This window comes from Barbus barbus (genome assembly GCF_936440315.1).
Source record: "Barbus barbus genome assembly, chromosome: 8".
NCBI classification, from domain to species: domain Eukaryota; kingdom Metazoa; phylum Chordata; class Actinopteri; order Cypriniformes; family Cyprinidae; genus Barbus; species Barbus barbus.
The window spans coordinates 19,262,903-19,288,209 of NC_136736.1; the positions used below are offsets into that span (position 1 = coordinate 19,262,903).

General features: G+C 38.0%; 1 protein-coding gene across 2 annotated transcripts in view; it reads left to right on the forward strand.

The window, feature by feature from the left end:
• The window catches only part of LOC306874429 (centlein-like), a 105,612-nt gene that overhangs the window by 16,857 nt on the left and 63,448 nt on the right, over window positions 1-25,307 (forward strand). For both annotated transcript variants that reach the window (XM_079424470.1, XM_079424471.1), the window contains exons 10-11: window positions 12,196-12,291; window positions 21,359-21,480. In XM_079424470.1, coding sequence (XP_079280596.1) covers window positions 12,196-12,291; window positions 21,359-21,480 — 218 coding nt within the window. The remainder of the gene's footprint in view (window positions 1-12,195; window positions 12,292-21,358; window positions 21,481-25,307) is intronic.

The following is a 25,307-nucleotide window of genomic DNA, read 5'->3' on the forward strand; positions in this document are numbered from 1 at the left end:
TTGTACACGTGTGCATCACAGTAAGTTGGGACATCACATGGTTTTGGGTATGCACAATAATCCATGCATGCTTTATGCAGAGTTCCAATGTATTGCTTTGAATATGAAATTGTGTTTACCGAACACATGTAGCAGCTGCCTTGTTGTTTTGTTTCTTAACAGTTTTACCTACAGACATCAAAGTGATCTGATCAGTTATCCCAAGGTGTAACACAGTCAAGAGGGCTTTCCGTTTCCCCGCTATAATTGCACTGACTGGGATGTGTATTCTAGTGTAATCTGAAATTCTGTATCAGCTTCTTCCTGAACACCTGTTAAATTCTAATGCACTGGTTGTTAGAGCTTTATTTTAATTTTAAATGTTAGGAATGATCAAAGTGCTGATCAGCAGAGGGAGCTGAGCGAGACCAGACTCTCATTTAAATAAGGGAGGAGTGATGGAGCAAGGAAAGTCCAAGAGGAACAAAAAAGAAGCCCATTGTGTGGCTTGGACTAAAGAAGAGCTCAAAGGCCAGTGCAGGCCGGAATCATTTTCTTGTGTGGTTCGAAAGATGGATGTGGTCTGTCCCATATAAATAATCCAAATTTTGCTTCACTGGGATTAAGCAAAATCAATTCATTTTTGAACATTTTATTACATTTATTTCAAAGACAGTCCACAGCTTTGTTTCTAGATGTACTTTTATAATATAATATAATATATAGGGATGTGCCCGAATAGCGAATCCGTATTCGGAAAGGCACGGAAAACGAATAAGGCGTTCTACGGAGCCACAAAAGGGACATGGTTAGCCGCTTACTAGCAGTAGCCTAGTACATCAAATTTCACTTACCACATAAACAGAGAGAGGTAAGGAGTGATGGGACGATGTCGAATGATTTGCAGATCCTGAGCACCACTGACAAACATCTAATCTTGTGAAATGTGTGGTAAGTAGTGCTGCTCCTTAGTAGATTAGGCTGCGTGTGATCGTGAATCTCAAAAGTGAAAGTAAAAAGCAAACGCTCATTCTTAAGTGATTTCAATGTCCCGCATATTAATAACGGCTCCCTGAAAGCACTGAAATATATATTTTTTTCCGTATATATCGTATTTATTCCCTTTACGGTTGCTGTAGTAGACATCATTACCTTTCCGAATACCGGATTCGGATTCGGGCACATCCATAATAATATAATATAAATGTAGTTGATTTTTAAGTAAGACATATTTCAGTTACTTTATTTCGACAGTTACACTTTATTTGCAAGCATGTTACCTAATTTGCATTACTTTTATTCATTTACCAGACACTTTTATCCAAAGTCACTCAAATGTTTTACTCAATACAACATGTGATTCATCATAAAGAGACAAATAACACAAGTGCTCATTATACAAAGTTTTTAAGAGACATGAAACTAGCACACATATGTTGAAAATTTGCCTGGGACAACAATGATGCAACTGACCAATCAGAATAAAGTTTTCAGTAAGTGATGGAAGGTGTCATTGGAAAATACCCTAAATAGAATTCACGCAAAAGCAATAATAGTGAATTGTTTATTGTTGATTATAACTCTTGACTTTAATCATCACTTTTTTCCTTGACAAAATTGTTGTGAAAACTACTGTAAAAAATGGCTGTGATGTTAATGGTAAAAGACTGTAAAATGCTAGAAACCAGTTAAATGGTTAATAGTAAGTTCCCTTATACGGTGAAAAACTGTATTGGACATTACATGTAATTTTTACTGTAATATACAGTGAAAAAATTAAATTGACATTCCCAGAATTCCCTGCGGTAAATTTCACATTTGATGTTTTGTCATTGAAATAAGAGTGTTTCTTGTTTTTTTTTAAGGTTGTATGTTTTAATGTTATTAATTAATGTTTATTGCATAATTTCAGTTTCATGTGTGTTACGATGTGTTTATTGATTGTGTGAATGACACTGTGCACCTTCTATATATGTTACAATTTTCCTTCTCAGCATGTGGAAAAATAGCTTGTGATGAGTTTTGGTTCATCATGTGACTTTCTTGTCAACACCTGCTTTTGGTGGTTATTAGTGTATTACAAAGGGACTAAACAGATTTCAGTTTCAGCATTTTAATGGGTTGGTATATTAACATTTATATCAGTTAATGAAATAAGTTTTTTTTTTTTTTTTTTTTTTACACAACCTAAAATGTTGCTACCATATTTTTTTATGGTAAACTTTTTTACTGTAAATTTTACAGATTTTTTTTGGACAGTGTAGAACAAGGGCCGTATTTACCTATTAACTTATGATCTATTGGTTTGTGATCTGAGCTTTGACTGGGCCACTGTGTGGCTTTTCTGTATATTTCAAGGCATTATTCTTTGGAAGTGAACTTCCAATTGCAATTTCCAATTGTTTTCCCCACTGTTTTTTTTTTTTTTTGCTTCGCTACATCTATATTTCCTTTTATCTTTCCATTTCTTCCGGCAGTCTGTCTCTGCGGTGATGTGACAGGTTGTCACTATGCTGTCTGTGTCATTCTCTGATTTAAATCAAGCTTTAAGCCTTGTAGGGTCTTCTTTTCTAGTCAAAAGCCATTGAAATTCAAATCTAAAATTGTCCTCCCGAGGATTACACAGGAAGTGTTGCATCTTACAGTCTATTAGCAATGCATTTAACACTCTATGTGGCAGATCGGTGGCGGCAAGAGGGTTTATTGCAGCTTTTGTTCAATTGTCTATGCACTTGAGCTATTATACCGAGTGACAAGGTTTTATTATGAATACTGTCAAAGAACTGTTAGAACTGCATTGCTGCTCACTTCTCAGAGAGATTGTTTGTTGCTCCTCTAGGATCTACATCTGGCAAATTGATTTTGTGGTGTGGATTGATGGGACATGCAGATTTTTATTAACCTGTTTCAAGTGAATTTATTGATTAATCCCAGAATTAATTAATGCTGCTTTTTTTGTGTGTGTGTTTAGCCAGATTTTTACAGACAGCCAAAGACATTTAGGGGCCACTTAATCAGCTTTATCACCTATAGAAGTATTTATTTAATAGGTGGAATGTTATGAATTTAATTAAACTTTGAGATTGCGAGAAACCTCCCAAGTGATGAAATTTCAATGTCTCTCTCCCCATTTCTCCCTATTCCAGAGCCCAGACCCTCCTCTCAACATCTGCCTCTGCATGTTATTAGTGTTAGTGAAAGCCGAGCTGTCAGATGTATAATTGAAGTGTCCGCTCCCTGCACACACGGCTTGTTATGTGGGGTCATGTTTAGATGAGTAGATGTGTTTCTTTTGATCACTATCTGACGCTCAAACCCTGAGCTTCCAGCATACTGAGAGGCTGTCGATGTGTTTGGCTTTAAATCTTTAGCAGGCAGTGCCTCCATCACTGTGGGCTGCCTCACCAGTTTGTTTCACTCAACTTGTTTAGGTAACATTAGCCCGATGATGTCTCATCAGACTTATTGTACTTCCACAACAAGTGCTTCCTAAACTTTTCAGAGGCCACTCTTTGTGTCTTTAACAGTTTTTCAGCACCTCCACCTGCTGCTTGCTGTTAGCATGTAATGGCCACATGCAAATGAACACTTTCACTTTGTATCAGAAAATATTTTAATTTGATTTGCATTATAAACAGTTAATAGTGATACTTATTTTGATCACTGAGCCCATGTGTTTGAACAAAGAATACATATACATACATACATACATATATATATATATATATACACACACACACACAACAATATTAGTCTATATATATATATATATATACACATATACAACAATATTACTCTGAAATCATCTAAACAATTATCTGTTTTTGTTAGTAAGGTAGGCAATTGTATGTGGGAGCCCCTTTCCATCTTTTACCGTGTCCTAACCAGCCATGACGTGACTCCTCGATGCGATAAATGGTATTTTTTCCACATTAATCAGACTGTGTCGTGACCAGCTGACAGTGGACCAGCCGACAGCTCAGGTACTGAATGTGTTTTGCATGATGTTAAAATGGTTTAATTTGATTTGGCGGGTTGTTCTTTTGTTAAAACTTGACTGTCTATGCAGTAAAAGGGCAGGATTTAGCTAAAGTAGCTTAACTAGAGAAAACAGAATAAAAGGGCTGTGGTGTTCCCTTTGTCTACAAGGGTAGGAAAACTTCAACACCCATAATGCACTGGGCATGTTTCCAAATGTCTGTGGGTGGGGATACAAAAACAGATCATGGGACAATGATCTGCAGTTTTAGTAAAAGCCTAGAGATGTCAAAAATCAGCCAGATGATGCGATTTTTGCTGTCAAATAGACGGGAAGATCTGTGTGCAGGACACATTTGAGAAAGAGAACACCTTGCTCATTTACGTACAGGCCTTCTAATAACATTGAAACAATACAAAGCTAGTTCAAATCGACAGACTTTTTGACAGCCTATGAGAGACATTTATCTCAGATCTTGAAAATAACTCTGAACTCTATGTAAATGTGTACTCCATGACAAAGATTGTATAAGTCATTGACTATCTTATCACAGTGGTTAGGATATGTTGTTATGCTAAAAAAAAAAAAATAAGGAAATTGAAAGTTCAGGTAAAGTTTAAGATAACGTTAAAATAAATAAATACAATTTTTACATTATGAAATATAAAGTGGCACTGTGACAGTTGCAATCGCAAGATACAAAGTCACAATAATGAGAAATTACTTTTTTATTTGTTTGTTCATTTAATTAAGCTGTTTGGTGACAAAACAGTGCTGCAAACACATTGCTAAATCTAGAATATCCAGAAAAATGCCTCTTGCTCAATGATCTTGCACTAAGGTTGTCAAAGTCATATGACTCGTGTAATAATAATAATAATACATTTTAATTTCAAATATATTACCATTTAATGTAATAATAATAAGTGATAATATTTATGTCAAAAGCGAAATGAGCATAATTTCTGGAAAAGCTGCTGTCTACAAGTAACAAAATTGTAGGAAAAATGTATTTGTCAGTGAAATTCAGGTATCATGCACAAAAAAAATAAAACATTCTTGCACAAAAAAAAAACACTGCTAGGGAATACAGCTTTATTAAGTCCTTTCATAATTTCATATATCATTATCCAGCTTGTTCTTTTGGCAGCGGTCAGTTGAGTGAAACTCTAAGACAGTCATAGAGTTGTATATTATAAGAAAATACTATGACCTTTCAGTTGAATAACACTGAATTGAGTATACAGAATTTAATCATGGCTTGTGTATTGATATTTCTTCAAAGCATTATGAAATATGAAAACAGCTGTATTAGCAAGAATGTCGTAAAATTAATCCAGCCACTGGCTGTCCTAAAACATTTTGTTGGATGCTGGTGAGTTTGTTTTGCATGTTTTCTACTATAATGATATGACCTCTTGTGCTCAAGTGCTTTCATCAGATGAGCAGTGTGTGTACTGAGACTCATTAATAAACCCCAGCCATGTGTTAAAGGCCCAACCGGTCACTTATTCACTCACATACAGTCCCTGTCCATCTGCAGGGGCTCTGATCACCAGTTAAAAACACAGGCCTGCTTGCACACAACCCTGACCTGAGAGCCACTCACGTCTGTGTTCAGACAAACACGCAGCCATGCAGAGACGCCTCTGTGTTTACACCTCCATCACGCTCATGCTAGTGCAGGGAACACTTTGCTACACACACACATTACAGCAGCTCTGGCCCAGAGTGAAGCCTTCATCTACTGGCTTCATACAGTCTGGGGCCTGATTATAGCTGTTTTGTAATTAACAGTGATCAGATTTGTTTTGTGGCAGAAATGGTACATGTGTAGAACAGTCTAATTCAGATGCAGCTTGCAGCTTTGCCAGCAGACGGGTCACGGGCCTTGGGGAGAGCAATCACGAGCCCCTCCATATGTTCCCTCTGCTTCTACACTGAGACCACCAATGCCAGCAAAACTCTCAGAACAACCTAATCGTGTTCTGTAATTACAGCACGCTGTTTTTCCCCTCTCTCTCTTTCTCTCGCACACACACACATTCACGCTCTTTCACACTCTTCCTTTTTCTCACCCTTTTATTCTCCTTCTTCACCCCTCATCTTCCCTGCTGGCTAGAAATGAGGGGAAACGACTCAAACGCTCCCTCATCAGATCATTTGTAAATTGCTTTACGCGGCTGATGCCGAACTCTGTTGGTTTTCGACTGCTTGAAATTATAAATAATTGTAACAGATGCGCCAATGTGGCCGGCCTCCAACAAATGAGGCCCCAGATAATTTGGCCAACCCTTTTGGCAGGCCAATTTAATAAAATGTGAACAAAATCTACCTGCTAATAATTTATCATCCCCTCTCCCAATTGGTTAAACTTAATTACCCTGGCAGTTAACAAGGTCACGCCCAGATGCCAAGCCCGGCTGTAGTTTTGATAATGCAATCAGGAACCCGAAGGTGACGACAGCGCTGTTGTTTTTTCATTATCTTGCTCTCAGAGAAAACACAGGTGCCAAGGCCTACTTGTCTGCTGGCGGTAATTACCAGTCATCACAGCCTTCAAACTTGATGCTGCAAACATGTCAGAAACACGGCTGAACTTTACACACTTTCTTAGAGTTGTCTCTCTGCGAAGAAAGGGAAACATCATGTTACATCAGTTTTCATGCAGTCCAAGAAGAAAGCATTGGGTCTTGTATTTACTGGATACAGGCTTGCAATAGATTCACTTTCACTTGTCATATTATCTTGCTAGGTGTTGAATTGGTAATGTTGTAATATCTCTTTCACGGCTGTGAAACAAATCCACCAGTGTGCATGCAGTGCAGCACATGAACTGCGGCCATCAATCGAGAAACAACTCTCTACATTGGGAGCCAATCACTCGCACAATCTTCACAAAAGAGCACAAGTTTTATGAATTTAATGAATTGGTCTAAATACAATAACCAGAAGTGAAAAGCTAAATGTAGATTATAAACAAACTAGACCACGGTCACATAACTTCAGCTTCACCACCACCAAGCTCCAACAACTCTTAGTCTTTATTAAAGAAAAAAAAAGAAAAAAATTCAAATTTTGAGTTAGGCTACTTTTCAAGAGCATGATTATACAGATGGACTGTTCCTTCTCCATTTACAGCACAATATTGCCAATGATATCAGTGGATTCACCTCTGCACTCTACAAGTCGGATTTGTAACCCAAAGGTCGCAGGTTCGAGTCTCAGTGCCAGCAGGGATTGTACAATAAAAAAATAAAAATAATTATTAATGTGAAATATTTGTTCATATTTGTTTTCTGTCACGTGATCATTCAGAAATAATTACAATATGCTTATTTGTGGATCTAAAAACCTTCTGCCATTTTTTATCAATTTAATGCATCCTTGCTTAATAAAAACAATAACTTATTTTTAAAAATCATTAGATTATGTGTGTGTGTATATATGCAATGCATAATCACCTGCAACTGAATACTTAAGACCATTTAGGCAGCAGTTTGGGTGAGTTTATCAGCTCTTTGGAGAGTTTTACTCAATCTCTTGGCAAAAAGACTGACACCATTATGTAGTGTCTGTTTGTATATATTGGTTTGTACTCCACATGGCACTCTAGGACATTTACCTTTTGGTATATGCTACTCTAGTGTTGCCTTTGCAGTGTGTTTTGGGTCTTTGCCTTGATGGAAGATTAATTGTCCCAGTGCTCCTGCTGATTGCAGCTTAATTAACGCCTGAGTTTTTCTGTAGTTAGTGCTGCTTTTATTTATTTATTTTTATGCTCAGCGCCACATTGAAACATCCCCAAAGCATAATGCTGCCACCACCCTGATTCCCTGTGTTCTGGGGAACATATTGTTCAATACTGTAACCTTGTTAGCCCAATTCCTGCTCTTCTTGGCCAGACATAGGCAGTCAAAGAACAACTGCACAATTTGGCCAAAAAAATGTATGATTACATAAGGATAAGAAGTGTATAACGAATAATATTTGTATTTGTATTCATAATAATAATAATGATAATAGTTATTATTATGACTACCAAGAAATAGAGCCCTGCATTTCGGCCCGGGCCCGACGGGCCCTGACTTTTTTACGCCTCTAGGGCCGGGCTTCGGGCCAATTTCCACGTCATAGTTCAGATGTGGGCCGGGCCTCGGGCCTGTTTTGTTTTTCTCCTTATTTTTATATTATAGACATCTATCGATTAGTGATGAAAAAAATCGCCGTGCTGGTGGAAACAACACGAGACCGTGCCGCGACTGAGAGCAGCTCGATGGTGTTTAGTGTCCCGCAGCAGCAGCAGGTGCGCAAGGGACTTCAGCGCAGCTGAATAGATCTGCGTTCAAATGCACACAATATTCTAAAGCTTGCTGCAAAACCCCAGCAAACGTAACCATGAATGTGTCTGCGGGAAATAGTAAGGAGATATTTGAATTATTTACTAATAAACTAATGTTTTCTGAGTCTGTGTCAAGGATGAAGTTGCTGATCCTGACTCGCCGTTTCCTCATTAGACGCGCCTTTAGAGAGAAATGCATCTTTATTGATTATGATTAAGATTATAATAAGAGTTTTTGTTTTCAATTTTTTATTTCGTTAAGTGATAATTTAAAGCTTTCTATAGATATATTTATCATGTCTGTGAGGCATGTATTCGCTCAGCTTCGGTTCATTTTTGTGAAGCGCTCCTGTTCAAGACGGCAGAAAGCGCATCATGTTTGTTTTCTTTGTTTTATAAAAGAACTACCTTTTGTTGGTATTGTGAGTGCACACAAATACAAGTAGACGCTTTACAGGTCCAAATGATGTATTTCTCTTACCTTTATCAAAAAAATTAAAAAATAAATGATGGCGTAGGCTATTTTAATTTGTTTCCACTGAAATAAATCCAAGTGTTTGCTCTGGTGCCTCCATGTCCTGCAGAGCGCGCTTTAGCTTCCACTCTCCGCACAAACTTAGATATAGGCTAGCGCACATTATTATTGTTATATACTTGAACTGTTTTAGTATATCTATTGATTTTATTTTAGGCAAGTCGTGATGATATGAGAAGGCTAAATTGATTAAACATAGGCTATGATCAGCTCATGCAGCTGGCCGCTTGGTCGTTACTTTAAAAAAAAAAAAAAAACTTATAGGCTATTTAACGAACAAAAATGCTCCAAACATTTTTCTAAATTAACTTAATAAAAAAAACAAAACGAAATATAATAATTTTGCCATTACACACAAAACTGAACTATTTTAATAGCTGGAACAGTAGTATAAACTGTTTTAGGAGAAGAGGGGAAAAATAGATGGGCTCGGGTCGGACTCGGGTTGGTAATTCTGATAAGCTGTCGGACGTGGGCCGGGCTAGGGCCTGAGCGTCTCGGGCCAGGGCCGGGCTAGGGCCTAAATTTGAGGCCCGTGCAGGGCTCTACCAAGAAAGGGAAAAAAACACACAAAATAAGAAATACTATTGTAAATTACTACTGTACAAAATAAAAAAAATTTCAAATCAAGCTTTTATTTTGGTGGACAAAGTTTCTCTTTCGTTGACAACAGGCATTTTCTAAGTGCGTCTCATTACAAGTTTGGGAAGATAGTTGGCATATGTTGCATCGCTAAATGAACATCATAAGTGACCCAAACTCAGAGCAGATACAGACATAAATTTGTGTGGAGCAGAATTTATGGCTCTGAGACTGAAAACACAGATCATTTGTAAAAGAACACAGTGCTGTGCTTAACGCTGAAACACACAGCACATATATTATTTATTTAAATTGCAACCTTTGCCATTTTTTTTTTTTTTAAGCTGTTTAAAGTAGGATTTGTGGCTTGGGTGCCACTGTAATACCTAAAATTGTTGCCTAGGTAGACAGTTCATGCTAAAACGTATTTTACAATGTGCGAGTGATATCGTTTTATATTTAAAAGCTGACCCTGTAAAACATCATCTTCCACCCCTTAACGGTATTTTCCAGGCTTCTTGCCATCTTAATGAAAGTGTAAGTGTACTGAACACAGCCTTCCAGACAGCTCTTTTTTTATGTATCATGTGATCGTGTGTGTCTCCATCCCGAGGATTCATGCATGACAGAAACCTACTGTAGACACACAGAACTTCTTATCAATGTGAGTATAATAAGTTATATCATTACACTGTATATTTTTTGGAAGATAAAGCAGCACCATGCATTGTATAGCTGGGGCCAGATATTTTTATGAAATGAGTTTGGTTGTGTAGCTGTTGCTGACACTAACAACAGAAAATCTTTCTCTTTGTACAGTTAACACTGAAATACTTATCCTCATACTTATCCTATCTTCATACTGAAAGACTTTTTATTCTTCGTTTGACATAGTTTATGTAAGCAAATGAATCATGAAAGCAAATTCTATGAAAAGCAGGAAAGCTCCAGTCTTTATTCATTGTAATGCAATGGAAAAGATCAATCTGTATATCCTTAAAAAATGTCTCAGTTTTTTTAACAGAAGAGAAAAGTAGCACTATTTGGAATGACATCAGGTCAAGTAAATGATAACAGAATTTTCTGTGTGTTTAACTATATTGTCCATATGCAGTGATGCAAACTTGTCATCTTTTGGCAAAAATCTTTGTTTGGATTCCAGAATAGGTCATTTGTGTGATTCATACAGACCTGATGGTTTTTTTTTATTTTTTTCTTAATTTGAGAGAGGGGTTTTCAATGTCTCGAAGCAGCTCTGTTGTAATTAAATGTTGCTTATAACATAGGATTTGAAAACCCAACATGACGTGCCTAATTTAGTAATGAGAATTTGTAATGGGGATCATTTTAAAATCTACTGTCAACGAAAGAGGAGCTCAGATATTTTACTGATTTCTATAAAATAAAATTATTACTGAGTAATCTTGTCCTTTTTTTTTTCGTTTTAGGACAACAGCGTTTATACTACAGTATTGTAATTTTTTTATATAAAACATAACAACAGCATCAATCATAATTTAGCTTAAAAATAACTATGTGAATGTGGTCTGAGGAAGTGGAGAGAGAAAAAAACCTGTATAGATTCAAGGGTGATTATTTTCACCTATATCCTTATGAGAAAGTCCACTTAAATCCACATTTTAAAGCTGATATTTTAAAAATATTCTTCGCGAGGCCACATCTTTGTCAGCTTTTTCACGTCTGATGAGTTTGCATCCCTGCATATGAGCATGAGTCTGTGCAGTCCAGGAAGGGTAAGGCTTTCTTTGCCACTAGTTTCACGACTGCTGGAACCGTTTCTTTGTTCTCTATATTCAGGTATTGATTGCTTCTCCTTTGTAAGCTTTAATTTCACTCTTTTGCTAATCCTTGCAGAGTTGAGGGCTTTGATGATGAAGACACCACTGTTCCTGTGTATGCTGAGAATGTTAAGTCTGGTTTTGGGACATGTGTCAGAGGAAAGTTCAGCTATGCTGTTAATGAGTTGACTTCAAGACATCAATTGGTAGATCCTTTTGGACTAAGAGCTCCAAGCAAGTGACTTTAGTTAGTTGTACTCAACGGCAGCCTAGTCAAGAGCTAATCAGCTTTTAAAGGATCTTTTCAGTTCTCTGAAGTATGAGTGTTTTTTTTTCCTAGATTAAGGGTTTTTGATCTGGTCCCTGTAGATCTCCTTCTCTCAAACTGTAGTGGTGCGTCTGCCATTTTGTAGTTTCACTCTTTCACAGTTGATCCGCCATCTGGCCTTCCTTCACTGCCCTGACCAGATTTCGCACACAACTCTCCACTGGTTTTAGGTACTTTAGAGAGAGCCCACTCTTCTCTCTCTCTCTCTCTCTCTCTCATTCTCTCTTTTTTCTTTCTCCCCAAAGTCTGCTTCTGTTGTCCTATCAAGTGTAACTCTGGGCCCTGATAGAGCAATTAAAGGCGCCTCCCTCCCCACCTTTGGTAATGAGGCCTGGCGCGTTTCTCACTCTATAACCCTTTAGTCTCCCCTAATGGGACATCATTATTGTCAAAGAAACAATGTAAATGGAAATGAACATGCTCATTAGGTCCCTGCACAGAGAACCCTTCAGCAGCATGCCATGTGCGCTCCTCCTCGTGATTCAGCCCGTGTCCCCTGTTAGGTTTCGGAGAGTGTGCAGGCTGATGTTTGTGTGTTCGTACGTGAAGGGCTATTGCTCATCTTTTGCTTTTGATAATTAACAACTCGCCTATTGTGTTGATGAACAAGGGTTTTCTGTTGTTATATCGATTTCTTTTTGTCTTTGTCAGGGTGCCGAGTCTCTGTCTCCAGGTGGCGGCAGCAGTGATGGAGCAGACAGTCAGGAGCAAAGGATTCAGTGGCTGCAGGAATTACTTGCGCTTAAGGTGAACATTAAATACTTGCTTTATTCTGTCACTGTGGTTCTATTATCTTCTCGTTGGAGACCTCTTAGGAGATTTATGTTCTTATTTGAATGTTTTGGCCACATTCTCTGTTTACTCTTTATTTTAAGGTATCCTTGTTACAGTGTAATTATACATTTAAGTACTGAATAATATTAATGAACTACATGTACTTACTATATGGTTGGGGTTAGGATTAGGGTTTGGTTTAGGGTTACTTGCATGTAATTATGCATAATTTATTGTTATTACAATAGTAAGTATGTGTAACATGTGTAACAAGGACACCATAAAATAAAGTGATACCCATTAGAACACAGAAGGAGTGCAATGTGTCATATGATTAAATTGAATGGTTGTTTTTATGTATAAAAAAATTATATATATATATATATATATATATATATATATATATATATATACATATATACACATATATATCTACATATATACACACACATATATATATATATATACATACATACACATATTTATATATACATACACACAATACATTCACTCTATGTTCACCTGCTGTCCGCTTAGAATAATTCTCTTCCCGACCTGACCGTTCCCGCTAAATTTAGATCCCGTTTCCAGAATCTCACATTTAAATTTATGCTACTGAAAAAGAAAGATAACAAATAAAAGTGTAGTCTGCACAAAAATCGTATTTGTTGTTTTATTCATCTTGTCAAGATACAAAAGTCATTTAACATTTTGCTCTCATTACAGTAGGAAAAAAGTGTTGCAGAGAAAAACGTATATTCACCACCAGTAAAGCCTGCTCTGAGGACCGTTATGCACATGCTGCGCACACAGACCCCGCAAATAAAATGTGTGACGCAGAAAGCGCTAGTCCTGAGTGCAGGGTGTACCGGTGGTCGATAAGAATGAGTAAAGCACATATATGCTGTTCTGGAAGGAAGTCGGGAATGGGATATTGTTAGACCGCCCGCTCCCGTTCAAATTAAACCAGAGTTACCGACTGCTACTGTATTTTATTCGGAAATTAAATCCTGCGTCACAAGAAATCTGGTCGGTTCCCGTGGGAGAGCCGCGGGAATGCAGACCTCTACATTAGACCACGACTGCCCCTAACTTGGTTGCACTTTAGTTTAGGAAGCAATCCTGAAGCAAAACATTTGAAGTGAATCAAAACCTTGTTTGTTGTCCTAAAACCAAAATGCCTTAGTGTGACCAAAAGCAAAAATAAAATGTCCACAATGTAATTTTAGATTTACTTAATGATATTTGGAATTCAAATATAAAACACTAGACTGTAATGCTGTGAAACGGTTTGAAATACCAATTAATGAATTAAAACAATTGAAACATGTTTGAAATAGAATTAAAAAGATATTTTTAAAATTAAAAACCATGGTAATCTGATACACTGGCTGCTCTTTGGCTTATGAGTGTGTATTTGCATATGCGTGCGTCTGAGTGGTAAAATTTCAGCATGAAGGAGCTCATAGCAGGTAGAGTCAGATGTTGTCCTCTGACCGCTGCCCTCTAACTGACCTCCATCCTTCATCATCCACACGCACACACACACTGACTGTCTGCAGAGGCAATGAGGCAGCGGGAGAGAAGACTGCTGAAGAACTCAAGCTCTTCACTAAACCAATCATCCATGTCTCTCTTCTGACTCTTCAAGCCTCTCTCTCTCTTACCCTGCTCTCTTCTCTGCTCCCATTTTCGCCGTTCCTGCATTTCCTTCCTTTTAAATCTGGAGGAAACTAATCTAGTCGGTGTTTTTGTCTGTCAGATGCTTCAGTTTGTGAGGCTCAGTGACAGTCAACGATTCCAGCGGTGTGGAGTATTCATCCTCCAGTTCGTATTGATTTTGATGCCCAGGTGCATGCGTGCCGGGTACTTTAAACACCCCCCTTATGCTGTGATGTCACTCAGACACGAAACGTTGGTCACTCAATCTGAGCAGGCCTTCATTAGCGCTCTGCTTTGTTTCACTTCTCTGTCTCATATTCTCTGTCTTTCTGGTTTGAAGGCTGAGTGTCCTCTTGTGAATTTCTGAGCAGTAAATCCATACTTGTCACATTGGCAACCGGTCTGGGGCTGGCTTGTTCTCTTTGTCCTTGTTAATAATAACAGGGTTCAGGGCCCTGCATTTCCCGCCCAGCAGGGCTGCCGTGTCATAGCAGCGGTAAACAAGCTTTCCTCCCTTTTAGAAAGCCTTTCGACAAGTCTCCTGGCCCTGGCCACTCAAGCTGAAAGGTGCGCTTGCTGTCTCTGCCAGAGTTCGTCTTGGCTAAGGTCAGAATAATAGAGGGCCTTCTTGTCAGGAAAATCTATATGTTCACCCCTGAAAAGTCCCATGTAATCTTTGGCGGAGATCCCCCCCCCCCCCCTTTTTTTTTCTTCAAATAGCTGTGAAGCGAAGACCAATATTTACGGGCATTTGGGGAGCGACCCGGCTCACTGAGGCGTTCCTCCTGCTGCGGGGTTTAAGTGGAGGGAGAAGTCAGCCTTTTCCCATTGGCTGACAGACAAAATGTCAGGCCACAGTAATGCTACAGGTGCCAGGTTGGCGTGGAAACGCTTATCAGTGCCTTGTTCCCAGAGAAGCACTCAAAGAGCATATCCCGAAAAGAAAAACACTCTCTTTGATAAAACTTTGCTAGTGATCTTCACACAAATACCAATTATGTAATGACTTTGGTCATTTCACTTAAAGTGCTTTTGAGTGTCACTAGCAAAAAGGTTTCAACTTAGCAGTATAAAAATGACCAAAGACGATTGTGTAATGTTAGAAATGTGAATTTTTGTGAAGTTCTATATAACCTTTAGAGTTACTGCAGGTTCACAATGTATTATTCACATGTTGTGAAATTCATCTGTTTACCATAAGATGAGTAATTGACTAAACTAGAAAATATTACAAATAAATTGATGTGTATGTTTTTTTGTTGTATAATTGTCAGTGTGTTGTATAATCGATTTATTTTATAACAAGGTAATTGAAATTGTTACTGTTTCACCAAACATAACCAAGCTTTTACAATTTTAAATCACTATGAAACTGAATTGGTGATAGATCTATCTTCCACATTGTGACATACATCTGAAATTATTATTGGAATTATTGGAAAAAGAAATAAAAGTTGTCCGGAGACTTGGTTCAGTCCATCAAGTCTTAATTGGATTTTGAGATGTGGATGTTGCACTCAAAAATAGAGGGAAATGAATGTGAGCTTGCTGGTATGAGGTTAAAGTGGACATGATTGGAAAGGTCCGGTATACGTCAGCACTTGAACAGTGGTCACCGACTTGGTAGCCCGCATGGAGTCACTGATTCGCCTGCCAAGCACATTCTATAAATAGCCTGAATTAGCACCGGGCGATAAATTATATCATATTGAGATTATGATAAAAATTTATGTTAATAATGATGATAAACTCTGGACATTTTTACTCGATATGGATTAATCTAACATCCTATCACACAACAGAAATAAATGTTACAGCAGCCAGTCAGTGCATGTCTCTAATAGGTCTGCATGTTCTGTGTGTCTCTGTGTGTGTGTGAATGCGTGGAGTAGTTTCGTCTCATACACAAACTCAAACACCACGTGACTCAATTTGAACCTAGGTTCAATTTGTAATCAAAATGATAGTTACGCAATAGCATGAGATATTGCACATTAGATAATCATAAACTGACAGTATATTCTAATGCCTAGGTCTCTGGAAAGTGATTTTGCTATTGCTGTTTGTGTTCTGCGTGGTTAGATGATTGGTTCGGTGGCTACATCTTCCACTGGTGAGGAATGTTCCTTGACTTTGCTGCCGGGAGCATGACCTTGTTGTGAGGTTGAGAGTGGAAATATGGTTTTGTCTGTTATTGTTTTACATCACAAGCTGGAGACTCAGAACAAGGTGTGTCTGTTGAGAGCATACTTTTATTAAAAGCATACCCTTTCTGATGTGGAAGAGATTGTAATATGACACTTTTCCATTCCACTGTTGTGATTGGCTGTTGACATCAGAAAGAGTCACAAAGGGATGGCTTACCCTTTTTTTCTCCATATGGAACTTATTTGCATAGTCAAAAGTGCACGCTTAACAGTGCCTTTTACCTATGTTTTCTTTCCAAAACAACTTTTTTTTTATGTTTTCTTGTTTTAAAACAGTCTAGGCATTATGTGGAATGCGTAAGTCCAAACATGAGATGATGGTTGAATGGTCACCCAAGCATTTGTGTATATTTTCATAACGAATCTTCCGTGAATTGTTGTGAGATGTCAGTAAGCATATACTGCTATCTGAATGAGCTTGAAATGGTTGTGCTGCAGTTTTATCTACAGTTTGTGGAATAAAAGTATGCATGTGAAGAGTAATCTTGTATTGTGGCCTTTGTTTCAGCCAGTGGGCCAGGTAAGGTCTGTTCATGCCAAATGCACATTTTCAGGGCAAGGACACTTAAAAATAGAAATATTCACATGGGGTATCTGGTATGAGCATTTACATGGCAACAGTCCAGTTTTTTTTTTCTCCCGTATAAGGGTGAGCAGTTTGATTTTTTTTTTTCTCCTTGGACTGTGAAGTAAACTGACACACCAGTGAGATTTGGTGGGCCAATGAGAGGTTACTTTTACACAATCCACTGCATTAGTGGCACTAAAGCCATTTTGTTAATATGTAACTGCTATATCTTGTACTTTGTTTTTAAATGTGACATTAAATTAGTTTGATCACATTTAAGGCCAAAAAATTATATTTAATGTTACATTTAATTACATATTTAATGTAAGGCCGAACATATCTTTCATGTATATCAAAATTCTTAATTATCATTTTAAGAGGTCTTAAATTTGAGAATAGATAAACAAAAAGAAAGTGAAAGTGATTTAATTAAATAAATGAAAATGTGCCACTTTTGCATGTTCTACAAGCTTGGCAACTAAAAAAAATGTGTGTATATATGTTTGTGTGCTGTCAAACGATTAATCACAATTAATCACATCCAAAATAAAAGTTTTTGTTTGTTATACTATACTATATGCGTGTGTACTGTGCATATTTATTATGTGCATATACATCCACTCACATACAGCATATATTTTGGAAATATTTACATTTATACATTTGTATTCTTATATTTTATATTATATATAAATATATTTAATAAATAAACATATACATAAACATAACATATTTTTCTTAAATATATACAGTACATGCATGTGTTTGTATTTATATATACATAATAAATATGCACAGCACACTCACATATATTATGTAAACAAAAACTTCTATTTTGGATGCGATTAACCACGATTAATCATTTGACAGCACTAGTATATGTATGTATATATATATATATATATATATATATATGTGTGTGTGTGTGTGTGTGTGTGTGTATGTGTGTGTGTGTATGTGTGTATATGTATATACCAGTGGCGGCTGCTGGTCTTTCAAAGAGGGGAAGCTCATTTTCGGCCTACATCATAAAAATGGTCCATTTATTTATACGTAAATCGTGTGCAGTTTGCTAGCTGGCTAGTTCACCGCCTGGCCTACTGTATGAATGAATGAACAAACGATCTAAAAAAAACATTAAACTCGACGGAGGAAATGTTGGAATTAGGTTAAACTGAAACAAGGAATGTGGTGTATAATTGTGTGAAATGTATAATGAAAATTAGCCTGCAATTTCGCCAAGCAAATATCAAGAAATAGGTTGCAGCAGTTTGTCTTTTGACTACACTTGCAAAGTCCATGGGACTGAGCTCGAATCAGTGTTGCCAACTTCTTTCGATGGAAAGTAGCTGATGACGTCATGCGCTACTTAGCATATTCATGACGTCATCGCGTCATATTGCCTTTTACATTTGTTTGTCTCTCTGTGCTCATACTGTATTTTAATGCAGCCAAATTCTCAATAAAACTGTTTTCCTTTATATATTTTACTGTTTATGTTGTCAGTCAACGGGATAAATATGAAATAGTGACTGAAACGCAGCCCTTTAAGAATACATAACCAGCTCTCCCTCCCAAGAAGTTAGTCTGCAATCCTAATTTATAATTCCTGTGCTGTGATTTCGGCTATATTTGCATGTAAAATTAGAGAAGCACGCGCTGCTCCTCTCAGCCGCTCACTGAACAGAGAAAGAGGTGCGTGCGCGCTCACCTCGCGCCGTTGCGGCAGAACCAGCGATCACAGAGACTCGCTAAGGTTTGTCAAAGAAGTCGCTAGATTTGTCGCTAGTCAGTTTTGGGGAAAAAGGTCTCTAGGGTGGTCTGAAAAGTCACTAAATTGGCAACACTGGCTCGAATATCTTCAGCATCAGCGACTTCTTATAGGACACAATAGCTGTCAATCAAAAGGAGATGCAGTCTTTCGACAAACCATCCAATCATCACGCAGAAGCCCGGAGTCCGGCCCCGCCCACTCCCCCATTCACTCCCAGAGACGCTGAGCGTCAGGGGGCGGGACATAATCGCAGCATTTATCCAATGAGCGTCTAGTTTCGAAGCACTGAAAAAAACTGTTCAAAGCAGCCCCATAGAAGTCAATGGACGCTGGGCTTCAACAGGCAAATACACTGATGCTACGGGAATATATGAGAAGGAAATCGAGTCACCTGCTATATGTAGCTGATTCTGAACGAACTCGTCTTCGAGATGAACGTGTTCTAACGCATTTTTAATCAATAAAATAATATTATAAATAATATGTACTATTAACACAATAGTACATGTTTGACCATTAATTTTTTGACATTATAGGGGAAGCCGAGCTTCCCTTGCAGTCTTAAAGAAATCCCCACTGGTATATACATATATATGTATATATATTGTGGCGGGAGGAGCAAACGACAGTGGGTGTGGCGTCAGGCCTCGGAGAGGTTTTTATTAAACAATAAAAATCAAAAACAGTGTCCAAGGGGAAAAGTGTCCAAAATAAACAAGGGATCTGGTGTCCTCGTCGTGCTGCGGGGCTTGTAAAGGAGGGCAGTGTTCAGGAGGGAAGGGTCCAGGGAAGGGGCGGAGTCCGGTGGCCGCACGCGCTCCCCTCTCGGGTCCGGGAGCGAGTGGCGGCGGGTTCTTCCAGCAGCAACATCCTACTCCTGGGTCCCCGGAGCTTCTGGGGGACTCGACAGCCCGGCATCCTGGCCCGTCAGCCGTCTAACGGGTGCGGCAGTCCTACTCGACGCGCCCTTCCTGGACCCACGAGGACACCAGCGTGCATGCACGGGGAAGAGACCGGTCTCCCGAGGAGAGGCGCGCTCGGCATTTAAACAGCGGCAGTGATGAGGCTCTATTCACATCAGGTGCGCCTCATCACACACCGCCACCCTGGCTGTTTCAGCGCCCCTCCTCTCTCACACACCCACTCCCGTCGGGAGCCTGGTGAAGGGCGACGAGGTGGTGATGATGATAAGGGGGGAGGCAGCCGACTCGTCACAATATATATATATAATATGCATGCATGTGTGTGTGTGTGTATGTATGTGTATATATATATATATATATATATATAGAGGATATGCTCTTTAAAAATTAAAAGGCAGAAACCCTGAATATGACCATTTGTTATTTATCAATGATCAGTTACTGCAAACTATTCAGATTTTGGTCACACTGTAGTTCGGGACCAGTAGACCCTTCACAAAGACCTGCCCTTCTTAGTTACTGTTGCTATGTCTGACAAGCCATGCCACTCTCACGCCACATATCATGTTCACACGCAGAAAATAAAGAAATAAATACATCACTGAGCGAAGAGGACATTGCAAACATGCCGACAGACAAGACAGAGCAGGTTACTTCTGGTATGAAACAAAGTCTTGTCTTTCAAATGTTGTCATTGTTTTTAAGAAATTCAAACAATAAATAGCATTTTGTGGCTCTTTAATGTGTCGTGACAGATCACTATAGTACCTAAGTTCAAACGTAACGTGAACCGATCGTCTTTTCATATTTACTTAAAGCATGATTATCATGATTATGATTAACTAATGAACATCCGAAGGAATGTTATTTCAACCGTGGAAACATGTCAGTACACACTATTTTCAATTTAAGTCCTCTGACGTTAATCTACTCTCCTGTCTGTTTTTTTTTTTATTATTATTATTTTTTTACATTTACATTTATTCATTTAGCTGACGCTTTTATCCAAAGCGACTTATATATGTCAGAGGTCGCACGCCTCTGGAGCAACTAGGGGTTAAGTGTCTTGCTCAGGGACACATTGGTGTCTCACAGTGGATTCGAACCCGGGTCTCTCACACCAAAGGCATGTGTCTTATCCACTGCGCCATCACCACCCCCTGTTTTACACACAGAATGGCAGATTCGGCTGTTATGATTGGTCAGATCACCTGTCAATCAAGCTCCCTGCGAAGGGACTATTAACTATTGGCGTCGACGTTTAAAAAAAACACCTTATTTGCTGTAGTTGTTAAGTTTAGGTGTGGTGTAGGATGAAGGAATCTAAAATATGGTTATGCAGAATAGGGTACTAGTACTTTATAAGTACTAATATACAATAGTATATATAGTAATAGTATACTTATAAATAGTAAGTTTACTTATAGTACTAATTACTTATAAATAGTAAGTTTACTTATAGTATACTTATTAAGTACTAATGTACAGCCAACATACTAGTATTATGCTTGCTAATAAGCAAAGTTGATAGTGAAAACTAAAGTTTTACCCTGATTTTTAAACTCTTATGTGATTGAAAATGAGTGTATGATGTCCTGTACTTGGAATTTGTGCTCTGCATTTATCCCATCCAAGTGCACACAAACAGCAGTGAGTAGTGAACAAATACACACACACGTGAACACACACCCAGAGCAGTGATCAGCCATTTTTGCTGCGGCACCCGGGGACCAGTTGGGGGTCTTGGTCAAGGGCACTTCAGTCATGGTATTGAGAGTCTGACTCTCTAACCATTAGGCCGCCATTGTCCACTGTCATGGTTATGTTCACTTTTGAATTCATATAATTCATATAATTAAGATTTTAATTGTGTTTGTATGTATGTCTGGTCATCTGTAAACTACAGACTAAGGAGAATGAGGATCTGCGAAGAGCCCATGCCAAACATCATGACCGTTTACGCATCATTCAGACAAACTACAGAACAGTGACAGAGCAGCTGAAGGAAGCTGAAGATATCCATGACTTGTAAGTACTTGCTATTATTTGCACATAATAATATAAATGTGGTTGTCATCCGCTTGCTTATTACAGTTTTGTACAGATCCTAGGACCCATTTCTTGACACTTTGATCACTCAAAAACACTACTGTCAAAATACATTCAGTGACTACTTCCTTTCAAATTACATGAATTCTTTGCTCATTCAGACCGATTTGAGCGTTTTCAAAGCTGTTGAAGTTAAAACCCTAATATAATTCAAAGCTGAATAAGACAGCAATTTTCTACATCCCTAGAGTAATATTGTGTTGAAATATATCCCAAATCTAAAAAAACAAACAAAACAAAAACATTATAATTAGAAATTAGAAGTAACTGGACAGGTGTTAGTCTTTCATTTTAATTTCATTGAATAATTTTCCACCGTAATGTAAACAATGGCCACTTATCGCAGGCCATTCTTTTTGGAAAGAAATATTACAGATGAAAATATTATATAATGTTACCTGTTGTTAGTGTTATAGGTCATTGTTTTATGAGTGACAAAGTATTTTGGGTGGCAACGTTTGTTAGCATTATGAAAGAATGACTTGATTTAAAAACATGTATGTTTTAAGTGTTTTGGTACTGTAGTTGTAGTACAAAATTATTTTGGATGTGAATTTTCTGCTCTGCCAAGCTAAAAGTTGGTAAGGAGAAATGTGTAAAGATTTTTGAAAAGGTGACCTAAGTATTGAGAAATGTGTCCAAGCAACTGTAGTAATAAAAACAAAAAAAACTATTTCAATTTTAGGATAGAATAAGGATAGCGATTCTACTTTGGTTCACTCAGTTTGCACATGCATAAAAAAGAAAAAAATTGTTTTAACAGACTTGTAACATTGTCTCTCACCCTTGCTCTAATCTCTGTGAAATGCAGCACAGGCTTTGGCTCTTAGGAAGAGGGGTGCAGAAGTACTTCTTCCTCAAAAGGCCAAGGTGACTGTTTATATCGGCAGAATAGAGAGAAAGAAAAAAAGTAGGTGGGAAGATTGAAAGAAAAGGTTTTGATACCCTCCTTTGAGTCTTTGGTTTTAACCTAAACCCCTAGAAGCAGCAAAATGTCATGACAATTTCCCCAACCCCCTTAACATTTTCCCCTTTCTTTTTCACAAGCCTTTTAAACGTATATAATGGAAGCGTATGTTGAGTATCCACATGGGATGCAAGTGTTGACCTTGTCAGCTGTGCTCTCTTTGGGTTAATTAAAGAAAACAGCAGTGCAACGTGATCCCGTGTGAAAGGAGTGTGAATTTACCCACCTCTACTCTCTGTATGTGTCTGTTAGATTGTAACAGAGGCACAAAAGACAAAGAGTCTCTGATAATCTTCTTCCTCTTAGTTTTGATAAGAGGGGAAAAACACTTACTTTTCCAGAGAGCTCTTGTTTTATTAAGCTTTCCAGTCCTGTTACGGGAACGTTCATATTCCATACAGAGCTGGTAGTGTCAGTAACTCCTCAGTGAGTCGAGTTTGCGGGGCTGTTACGTTTACCCGCTGAACAAACTCGTTTTGAAGAGTTATGCAAATGTGCCTAATGCCTCAAAACCAAAAGAAAATCGGTTAGCGAGCTGCTAGCATAAGCCACTTCTTCTGGCCAAAGAACCATTTCTGATGGTCAGGCATGCATCAATCTGGATATATTAGAGGAGTTAGTGTTATTACACATGTATTAGCACAAGCGAGAGCGGGCCCCAGCAGGAGTCTCAGAGCTCGGCTGTAGACTAACATCTCATTAGAATGCTGCAGCCCTGTGTAACCCACGACGTCACTCACGATTAGCGCTACCACTATTAGCAAAACATAAAAACATACCCTCTCTTTCTCCAGAAGGGATTTTCAAGTTTGTAAATCAGACTGGGCGCGTTGGGATGCGTAAATAAAATTAAAACTTATTAAAACATCCACGCGCTGATCAAAGTTGCACTCATAAACAGATTCGCTGAATCAAAGAAATTAGCCGCTGCCTTTTCAGAAAAGCTCTCGCAGTTTACTCGCTCGCTGTATAATGAAGTGAGATGGAGGTGAAGGAGGCTTGAGGGGAAAGGAGAAGTCTTTCTCTAAGGTCTGTTTCATGAGTACGTCCTTCAGGAGGCCATTCATAGCTTTAATACTGAATTTCACAATGGATTAAGACTGAAGATCTCCGAGCTGCTGCTTGTTAAGCTGTTAGCTGAGGAGTGGCTTCTCAGGGTGAATGTTTTCACATGATGTAGGACTGCTCCCACAGAACCCAAAGGCACTCTGCCATACAGTAGGTTCAAGGACGTTATGAGAGGAAAGTGTCTGTGGAATAGGGTTTAAATAGTATTTGTGTTACAGAGCTGTTCTGCTTGTGTAATATTGACTTAAAAGTAGTGTGCAAACTGAGAGAGACCTTTTGTTGTTCCTTTTTTTATTACAGTGTCAGTGCAAGGAATGGAACCTGATGTTTTTTTATTATATTCAAACCACAGCTGAATATAGCGAAAATCTGATTTCATGTTTTTCTCCTCTTTACACAAGTTATTGATTTTTTTCTTTACCATGTGAAAAACAAAAATCACACTGAATATGAAATTTTTCAGTTATGCTCTCAAAGTAAATTAAATAAGAATGATCCACCAGCCATATTGGGTTTCCCACACATTCTATTGAATTGAAAATGGGAAACCATCTGATTTCATTAGGTAGTATGTACACTTTGTAAACAATACCTAATGAGTCATTGTTTTTATATCTGAAGTCCAGTACATTCATACAATGCAAACATTCTAAGCATGCAATCCTATAAAAGCGTAGATGGTAGTGGAAAGTTCTGCGGATGATCAACTGACAATGTGCAAATGAAAGAACACAGATGCAGCCCGATAATTTCCATAATAACCAACACAGTCTACCAAGGGTTGCAAAAAACCAGAGCCGATGATAATCAGGCGCATGCAATCTACTAACAACACAGGCACAAAATGAGTTAAGACATGCTTTTTTGGGGCGTTAAATAATGTCCCGAAAACCAATCAATTGACCGCCACAAACCTTAGGAAATCATTTTGCATAATACATTTAATAAATACTCTTCTCTCATACAAATTTTGTCTGAAAGGGAAACTCCTGCAAATACATACAGTATGCAATAAGGTCAGCCACAAATATGAGTGTCCACACCTTTGCATAGCTAATTATCCACTGTGGGTTATGTAATTATGTTGTGTGTGTTACATTAGTTTTTATTAGTAAAGTAACTGAATGTATGTGATTCAACGGTGTTTTACGGCTTAATGTTGGTTAAATTGGTTAAAATGTTTAATTCAATAGTATATACAAGTAAAACTACGCAAACTGACATTTTAAACATTTTAGTAATTTGCACTAACCAACCTAGTCCTTGAATATTTCTTTTTTTTCTCTCTCTCTCAAATTTTCCAGTAGTCTGTAGTGGATGTTGGTCAGTGAAAAGATATATGAAAATGAAGAAGAAGAAAAAACACACACATCAAAGTTTACTCCGAGAATTGTATAGTGACCTGAAGACATAATGCATTACAAACATTCAAGAAAATGTGTGGTATATGACCGTGAATCTTAATGCAATCTAGTATTATAGCTTTGTACGGTAGTATTTGTTGTATATTGTGGTCTAGATTCTCTCTAAATTACAGTTTGGGAGTGTGCAGTAGACAAGACCTACGATGTCACTTGTCCTGTGTAAACTGATCAGAGACATTACAGTTAACGTCTGCAGTAACAATTAAAGAAAAATAGCATTAAAATAAAATAAACAATAATAACAATCCTGTCCCACTGATAGACTTCACACTTGGTCAAATATCAGT